Source organism: Pygoscelis adeliae, unplaced genomic scaffold (assembly GCF_000699105.1).
Source record: "Pygoscelis adeliae isolate BGI_AS28 unplaced genomic scaffold, ASM69910v1 Scaffold75, whole genome shotgun sequence".
NCBI classification, from domain to species: domain Eukaryota; kingdom Metazoa; phylum Chordata; class Aves; order Sphenisciformes; family Spheniscidae; genus Pygoscelis; species Pygoscelis adeliae.
In genome coordinates, this window is record NW_008824772.1 from 4,196,702 (window position 1) to 4,206,115 (window position 9,414).

The 9,414-nt window shown below is 41.8% G+C and overlaps 1 protein-coding gene across 1 annotated transcript in view; it reads left to right on the plus strand.

Moving 5' to 3' along the window:
- The first annotated feature begins 496 nt into the window (after window positions 1-496).
- Window positions 497-9,414, plus strand: part of CA10 (carbonic anhydrase X) — a 211,613-nt gene continuing 202,695 nt past the window's right edge. The window contains exon 1 of the mRNA XM_009323721.1: window positions 497-557. Within this exon, the coding sequence (XP_009321996.1) occupies window positions 497-557 (61 nt within the window). The remainder of the gene's footprint in view (window positions 558-9,414) is intronic.

Below are 9,414 nucleotides of genomic sequence, written 5' to 3' on the forward strand. Positions count from 1 at the left end.
GGAGGTGCGGTAGCATGCGGGGGGCGAATGCGTTGCAGCGGGTATTAATCTCTTTCCGCTCATTTTGTAGCAGCAGGAGAGGACACCCCCTCCCTCCGCCGCCTCCCTCCCCCAGGCATGCTGGCACTGCCCCGCTGAGACGTGCAGAGTTTGGGGTTAACTTCCACCTGGCCGCCCTGGAATAGAGACTCTCCGGACCGGATCGGTTGGGGTTTGTTGTCTATGTCTTGTTGGGAAATCTGGTGGATTTTTTTCTCACTCGTGGAGGAAGAGCCCGGTGCTGGCAGTTGGCTTCGTGGTCTTTTTTGGAGGGCGAAGGAAGGGAAGGGATCTCGCTTGAGCCGTGCAGAGAGAGAGCTCGGACATGTGTTGTCAGCACATCTGGGGAATACAGTCTGCAAGTCCGAAAGGAAATTTGCTGGGATCGTTCAAACTGCGATATTGATCTTTGTTATTTTTTTTCGCCGAGGGATGCACTTGGCATGAGAATCGGAGGATGGAAATTGTTTGGGAGGTGCTTTTTCTTCTGCAAGCGAATTTCATCGTCTGCATTTCAGGTACGCAGCTAGCACAGAAAGGAGGGGGGGGGCGCGGGGGAAATACCATACAGGGTTCCCAGGCTTCCCCTTAGCAAGGGGCGAGAGGTACAGTTAAACCCAAATCAAAACAGTAGTTGAAAAATACACGAACAATGTATTTGTGAGTGGATTGTGACGGAAATCAACAAACATCAATCCCCCTCCCCTTAATGCCAATACCTGTGTAGCAATTACGATACACGGGTTGCAATAAATAACCACAGTGTACTGATTAAACAGATGCTTATAATTCCTAATGTACCTGATTGTGATAATTAATCGCAATATTGCAGTAATCCCAGAATTTCATAGCTCCTGAAGTTCTTTAACTTGGCTGATCTGTGGATCTTAAAAGGTTTGCGGTTCATTGGCGGAGTTGTCATGTTCTGGTACCACAGTTCAGGGTCTGCAAAGCAAGGAATGACACTGAAGTATGTGCCTTTGCTTTTAAAAGGAGCTTTACTGTGGCTGTGCTCTGAAAATGAATTTAAGAAAAAAATAGCCCCCTTCAAAGAACTCCTTGGTCGCTGGGATTCCAGCTTTAGGCTTCTCATTTTAAGCTTGCAAGGATCTCTCCCCTCCAGTATGTAGAAGTCGGGTAATTTCAGTTGTCACCAGAGCTTGTCCAATTAATGAATAGGCACGGCCGGGTGTCTAGCGTAAAGGATTGGAACAATTTATTCTTGGGGAAAACACTCCCTTCTACTGCAAAAGCCCTGGCTGCCTTGTTAATTTGTCATGTCAGTCATGCTGGAATAATTATGTTGCAGGAGGCAGGAGTGGGGAGGTGGCCAGTTTTGTAGTTTGGGACACTTCAGGGAGCCCCATGGGAATCCAGGCTGCCTGCGTCTCCTGCTGTTCCACTTCTCTGCAGGCTGCCTCTGCCCTCAAGTCATTGCATAAATACAGAAATGGGAACGCAGGCAGTACAGGCAAGGCACTGCGGGGCGGGGGGGTAGGGGGTCCTGGTGGACATCTCAGTGTCCAGCCTGGAGGTGCTTAGGGAGAGGGAGCCCCAAAGCTCCCTTGGGGCCACGCAGAGATTGGCCTGGGCCAGCTGCCGGCTCCCAGCCAGCCAGCAGCCCCTGCAGCATCTCACCCTGGCAGTGCCTGCCCCCACTGCGCTTTCTGCAGCACTTCCTGACTGATCCACCCTTACAGCCCTTGGACTGGCGACACTTATGCCAACATTTGGGGTGGCAGCATCTATGTTTATTTGTATTGCCTGCACCTGCCCCAAAACTTTTTTATTCCTGAGCAAATAGTGTTGCTGTCGGCCCGCGGGGTATGTCAGCCCTTCTTTTATCCCTACAGACTGGCACCATCTGCTACCAGGCACCCGGATGACACTGGCAGCACCCCAGGCTGACCTTCCACTTGTGCCCATTGGTACCATCAGAATAATTCACTCTCTCACTCTTTAGAACAGCAAAACCTGCTGCCTCTTGTCATTTAAATCTCACACTTATCTATTTAGCTCAGCGTGATATGCCACCTGTCCAGTTCTCTTCAAATTAGGCACTTCTTAAAGTACCACAGTGAGACTGGACAAATGAAGCTCATCGCTTTCTTGGCCGTTCTGACAGTAATATCCTGAGACAGAAAGAAGCTGTCCCATTCTGTGCAGGTCCTTATGCCACGCATTTAGCTGCCAGTGTTTCCTAATCTCCCCCCCTCCTTTCCTCATCTTCAGACATGGGAACCCAGGCTTCTGAAACTGATAGTGCGATCAGTCCTGCAGGGGCCCTCATCGCTCTCCATCTCCCTCTAGCACTAAGAACAGACCGATATCCATCTCTCTTTTCTTCTTCTCTTTTTTTTTTTCTTTTTTTGGGAATAAAGTGAATAAATGAATGCTGGGATGCTTTTGCTGCATGGGTAAAGCTGTGGTTTCAAACAATTTTAACCACATAGAGGATGTGTGCATGCATTTAGGCTTTTTTTTTTTCCTTCCTCGGTATTTTTATTTTTTTCAGGAATCCTTGGGATTTGTCATCTTGGTAAAAGGGATTAAGATCTGTAGATATCTGACTGGCACTAATGCTTTGTATCTTTCCTCTGTCATCCTTTTCACACTATGTTTTGTAGCATATTATCTAGCTGGGATGTCTGGATAACAGTGTAAGTAAGAGAAGATGTAATGAAGCCTGTTAGGTTTGCCTCAACACTGGATTCCAGAAACTGGGTATTTTTAGCACTTCAGTTCTGGTCATTCATTCAACATGTTACTTAAAAAAAACACTGGTTGAGCACACTGCTGCAAATTACAGGGGTGTGAATTAAGGAATGTGGTAGTAGTATTTTTTTCTTCTTTTTTCTCTTTCTTATTAAGTCAGTTGTTTCAGCAATGAAGATACAAGACTGGTCTTCTGTGCATGGATCTTTCCTGAACATTAGTAAACGCTTGATTCAGTGTCTAATTAAACCTGTGATGGCCCTCCTGCTAATTCCAGTGGTTATTTGGATGATGGCCTATTAAGGGCTGCTGTTCAAAGGGATGATGTCAGTCACTGAATTGAACAGACTATTAAGTTAGTTTATCATTATTAGTAAACTTATTTATTAAACATAGGTTCAATGTTATGTCACATTGTCTTTTGCTATGTATTTACATGACATTTAAATATAAATTATGCTGAATGTAGCACTTATGCTGTGTTTCTTAATTAAAATAAATAATGAAGTTATACAAATGGCTTTTTTGTGTCTCTCACATGTGTGAATTTTTGTGAGACAGTATATGGAAAGTAATTTCATCTATTAAAAAAAGGCACATATATTTTCAAAATATTTTATACCTAACGTATTTTTTATCAGTCAGTTACCTGTGCGTATGATAGATTGCTTCATTTGGAAGAAATGATACTGAGATTTAGGAATAATTCTTTTTTTAATTACTGGCCCTTGTGTTTGGGAAATAATTTATCTGTGAACTTTGTAAACTGAATATTTTTGCTTTCTTGGCATACTGAATTAAGGCTTTTGCTCCTTGAAGTTGCTTGTTTGAACGGAGAATCTAGTTTCTTTGTGCAGATGCAAATGAGAAATAAGAACAGATTGAAGGACCAAGAAAACAATTTCTATTCTTTAGAAAGAAATGAAAGCCCTCTCTTCCCTTCTAAGTTATGATGCATATTTATTCCTTTGAGTTGTAGTCTCTGAGGAAAAATAGTCATGATTTGTATTATGACTTTTGAGGTTTTGTTCCTTTTAATGATACTACAGCACAGAAGGAACACAGGGCAGTGGAAGTGAAGATGTCCTGTAGATAGAATGCTGACATAAGACCTCTCTGGTTGTTGTTCCTTTGAAGATGCGGGTAATCATGGCACAGGGGTTATACTGTTTATATAGAAAGAGGATCATAGTTGTTGGTATGATGTCCAGAATTTCCTTCCTGGGTGATAATACCACCAAAGATTAATTAGCATCAGCATTCTCAGGTGGGATGTTGTTGATCCCATAATGGCTGCCACCTTTGTTTGCATAGTCATTTGTATAAATCATGAGCAATTTTTTTGTGATTTGTATTAACAATCAATTTCAAGAAAAAAAACAGGATGCTGTTTTCAAACCCTTACACGATACTTCATTTAAATAAGAAAATGCTACTGTCGTGGGCATTGATTAAGAAGGTTTCTATGTACATTTTCTGTTAATCCATCAACGAAATTATGTATAAAACCTGCATGTTCAACATCTTTGTGGCTTCCTATGAACTGATATATTACCTCTTATTGTTTTGGCTTGCGGGAACTAATATGGATGAAATTCATGCAGTCCCTACAGCTCTCTCATTATTTGGAAGTATTTTCATCCTTTGCTGTTGTCCTCAAGTCACGTAGGGACAGATCCCTTTTATGATGTAACTTCTTTGGCCTGTTTGGCAGCACACAGGGGTGATAAATCATGTATCATGAACAGCTAAGATGGTATAAAAAAAATCCTGTCTATCAAGGAATTCCACTGTGTATTGCGCATCTGATGTAGCATCTCCTGGCATTGAGGGCTAGGGGTGCATTTGGAGCACAGTTGCACTTCATTCTCTGTCTTGCTGCTTCTGCAGTCTCTGAGCTCTTACTACCTGGCATAACAGAGAGTTGTCCTATAGGAACTCTAAATTATGCCAAGGCTTGAATTACCTGTTGAATGATGGTCTGTAAGGTCTGATAACTCTTCTTCTCTTAGCATTGTACAACCTGAGATAATTCAAGCTAAAGCAGTCTTGTAGAAGAGAAGACTATCAAGGCTCTAATGTCCAGTAGTAACTAACAGTGAATCGTTCATTGTTATGTTTGGACAAAGATATTGAAACCAAGTTAATTATTCCCAAATAGTGTCACTATTTTCTGGCACTTTTAAGTAAGAAATGTAATATCCTAGGGGAAGGAATTATTCATAGCGCATATATATATATATATATATATGAGAGAAAGTAATCACTAGGCATATAGGAAGGTATAACATGCAGCCTGGTGCATCTGGTAGCTAAGAGCTTTTGGCATCCAATCCATTATAGTATTCTTTCCTGCTTTGTCCCATCTCCACTGCTTCATGTGTGTGGGCAAACCTTCATGCCTGCATGGAGTTTGTTGATGTTACTGAAAATCCACGTGGATTCGATCCTCCTGCTCACATTCAAACACAGGATGGAGGCCATATGTTGGATCCAAAGACTCTCAGTTCCTTAGCACTCGAATGCTTTCTCACTTCAGAGATGTTGCTGCCTTTTCAAAAGGTGTGAAGATGTTTCTGCTTTAAAGTTCTATGGAAATAGCCTTGTAGTCTCCTATAAATGTCTGCTTTACTTTTTTTTTTTGTGTCCTGTATTTTTCATCATTCTATTTTTATTGTTAGTTTTACAGCTAGAGCGTGACCAGATAGGCGCTAAAGTGCCAGAACAACACACATATTTTTAGCTTATGTAAAGGTAGTAGAAGGGAATGTTTATGAATAGTTTTGCACGTATTGTGCTGAGCTGTTTTCCATCCAATAAACTGATGGAAAGAAACTGGTAATCGCTGCTGTTCTTTTCCAAATCTCAGTGATGAAGATACCCAGTTTTCAAAGGGACCTCTTCACCTTGTTGTGTTGCCCCATTGTTAATGCACTTGAACTAGATACCAAGCCTCCAAGACAAAATTATTAAAAACAGGAATAAAACCCCAACTCAAATAAGCACTCTCAATTTAAGGGTATTCTTTAAGTCTTTAAGATATAACTGATGTTATAGAGACGTTTTGCCCTTGACATTCTTGGAAAGGTTTCGGTTTTTAAATCTGCAACAGCTAAATTTTAAATTCAGCAAGGATTGAAATGGCTTTCCATTTGCATTATGAAAATTCCTTGTATACCAATGAACGAAGAATTCCTGTTTACCCTAAAAGGCTGTTTTGCTTATTTGATGCTATTGGTCAAATTATCGCTTGCTTTCTTGGTTGAAAGGTGGTAATTTAGCTGAGGAGGGAGCTGCTGTTTTCATCGTTACTGATTCTTTATGGCTAAACTTAACATGGCAAAGACTGAAGTGGATGATTGGCCCATCTGGGCTGTTAATAAAAGACTATATAAAACTGTTTTATCATTATCTCATTACCAGCTCAAGCAGCAGACAAAACTAGATGACAGTTAGTTATGGACAACACTGACATACTGTGATAAGTGTTATTTTGCTCTTATCTTGGTTTTATCTTAACTATACATCATGTTGGAAAGAACAGAAAATAGGAATCAAATTTTAAATGACTTGTTTAGAGGCAACACTGTACAGTGTGACTGCATTTCCATTGTAATGCCATCAGAAAGTGCAAAAATGCCTGTCCATACAGGGGAGAATATCAGTTAGCAAAAAAAATTCCATTGTGATAGATAAATTGAAACATTAATGGTAAATAAATAGGAAAGAAATTTTTAAAAAGGATAATAACCTGGCATTTAGGAGAATTTGCAGCCCAACCTGTTTACAGTTGAATTCAAAGTAGTAGAATATTTTATTGCTGGTTTAACCATTGATGGTTAAAAAGCTGTCAAGGGTCTTTTAATGGAATTTCTTAAAGATAAAATAGCAAGTTATTATTGTCATAAAAATAGAGGACTGAAACATTTTAGACCTATATTCTGTGTAGTATAGTAGCTTTTCTGGTGATGTAGACAAGTATTGGGTGCCTCATGGGCACATGGGTGCTCATAAGTGTAAACTTCTTATTTGTCAATATGGGAAACATTTTCATGCAGTGCTTAGCAGTTGACTGTTGAGGTAAGAAGGCATAAGGAAACCTATATTTACACCCACCTTAAAAGACCTTGGAACTCCGAGAATGTTATAAATGGATTTAGTGTTGATGAGATTTGGGCCTTACAAATTGCAAAAACTTAAAGCTTGACAATGAGAAAAGCTTTAGATGGCAGGTCTCTGTGCTCCTGTGGAGTGCCAGGTACAGCCTATCCAGGATTACAGCCCTAAAATATTTAATGTTCTTTTATTCATCTTGAAAAATGGAAGGTCATCAGTTCCCACATACATAGCGTACTGAAAGCAATGGTCAGAACTAAAGAAAAGAAATGCTTTCATTGTTTGATGTGTTTTTCCATATGAAAACATTTCTGGTTTAAATTCATGGATCTGTAACATTTGTATTTCTGTAGTAAAATTAGTATTAAACTTAAATGCCCCACAGTTTTATCTTTTGTAATAATATTGCCAGAAAAATACCACAGCAGCTGTAATTCACAAATAACTAATTAGAATGTACTTTTTAGCAAGATACTAAAATAAGTATAGAGATAAGATAATATCCATAATGTTATCTGTTCATTTTGACATTCTTTCTTCCTCCCTTTATCATTAGTGCTTAACTTGATCACGCTCAGAATACTCTCTGTTTGTCATCTAGCTTTTAAGTATGGAACAGATAGAGTTGTGCACTGACTGGTCCAAAGTGGCTTCTAAGCACATGCATGGAGGAGGAAACTAAGCAACATCCTTTTTTCCCCCTCTAAATGTGTTGACATCTCTAGCTTTTGGAAGCAGTGTTTGAGTAGATGGATTTAGAGGGAAACGTGGTTTTTGAAAAATCATCTTCTTGTCAGTTTTGTGGGTTGTTTCCAATTTAAGTTTTTTCGTACTGTTAACTACTATAGTGCCCTGTTCTGCTTCAAGAATAGTCATCAGAATGGAGTTTATCTGTTCTGCCATGGGTAGAAGGACTGACACAGCAGGACTTCCACAGAATTTGCCTTATTAATGCTAAAGATAATGAGTAATAGAGAAAGGTCTTTTGGTATGTGTGACTACGGAGAACTGCACCATTTGAAGTGATGTTGGAATAACCATGTCCTCCAGCAAACCCTGCCTGATAGCCGTACTCCCGATAGGATGGCAGTTGGGTAACTGAAGGAGCAGGTCAGGAAGGATTGCTACTGCCACAGCTAAATTTTGTTTGGCAAGGTGACATACTTGGGCCACTAGAAAGAGCATTAATTTGTGTTTGCCATCATGGCAGAGAAAATAAACTTTCTCTCCTTAGGAAAGAAGGTAGTGCTGAAGATTTGTGCTTGCTGGCAGAAAAGGATAACAATACTTTAGTAGTGTCCCCTGAAAGTGAAATTTTATGGAGAATGAGCTATTTGTTCACACATGGGTGGAATGCCATACCATTGGCAGCTGAGGTGTGTTATTTCCCATGTGGGAAGCTGCAGTTAGGGAAGGGAAGGGCTGCTGCTGCTGCTGGAAAGAAAAGGTGTTTGATTGACCCTGTGCTGGTCCTAATCCTGCTGCTTGGGAGTGTGTGAACAGCTACTGACAGGAGATTTCTCTGACTGGGATTGTGCGGTCTGGGTTTTTCTAAGAATGAAAGGTATGAATGAGAAGAGCTTTGTGTTATATTTCAGTCAAAAAGAAAAGATTAATTTCGGTGGCAGAGCTTGGAACAGTTTCCAGGGAACATATAGTGTTGGCCACACTTTCACAAATGGAGAAACTGAGGTAAAATTTCATGTTGAAAGGTCACCCAGCAGCAATTTAAGTAATTACAGTCCATTTTCACTCTCATTTCTGCCTTGCAGCACTAGGATTACTCTTACACCTTGTTTCTGGTCAGACTATGACACTGAATCACCTCACTGAGGCAGTGAAGCACCTCACTGAAATGAGGGAGCACGAGGCCTCCATGGCGCCAGGGTCAGGAGGGAAGGCAGTGACGGACCCTGGGACAAGCCCACAGGCTCTGTGGCCTCGTCCCCCATCCCCGGGGTCTGGCTGCTTCGTCCGTGTCAGCTCTGATCCTGCACAGCTGAGTAGCCTTGGGTCAGGCTGTGGAGAGAACTGTGAGAAGCCGTGTCTGCTGCCTCAGCGGCTTTGAGCTGCCTTTAACCTTGGCCCTTCGCCTGCCCTCAGCCTCGTGCCCTGCTGCTCCTCACCTCGCCTCGCCTTGCTGACTGGACTAACCAGCTTGACCGCGGACCTGCCTCCTCACCAGGGATGTGTTTTCTCACCACAGACATGCCTGGCGACGGCGGGAGGGTGGCTGACCTGCGCGGCTCTCCCTGCACCTGCTCCTCATGTCAGTCGACTGAGAGGCTGTGCTCCACAGGAAGGTGACTGCCCTTGCGGCACTGCCTGCCCTTGCAAACTCCTAGAAACATCCTCCTGAAAATGGTTTCTGTGAGCTACATGCTAACACTGCCTTTCGATTTCTGACTGGAGGGGGGATGGCTGCCGCTGGGCACACTCGAATTCAGTGGACGATGAAACCTGGCAGTCTGGCCCCAAGAAACATAAACCAACCATTTTTAAACCTCTAGAACTTGAAGCCCAGCTGAGCAGCAGGTTTGTGGT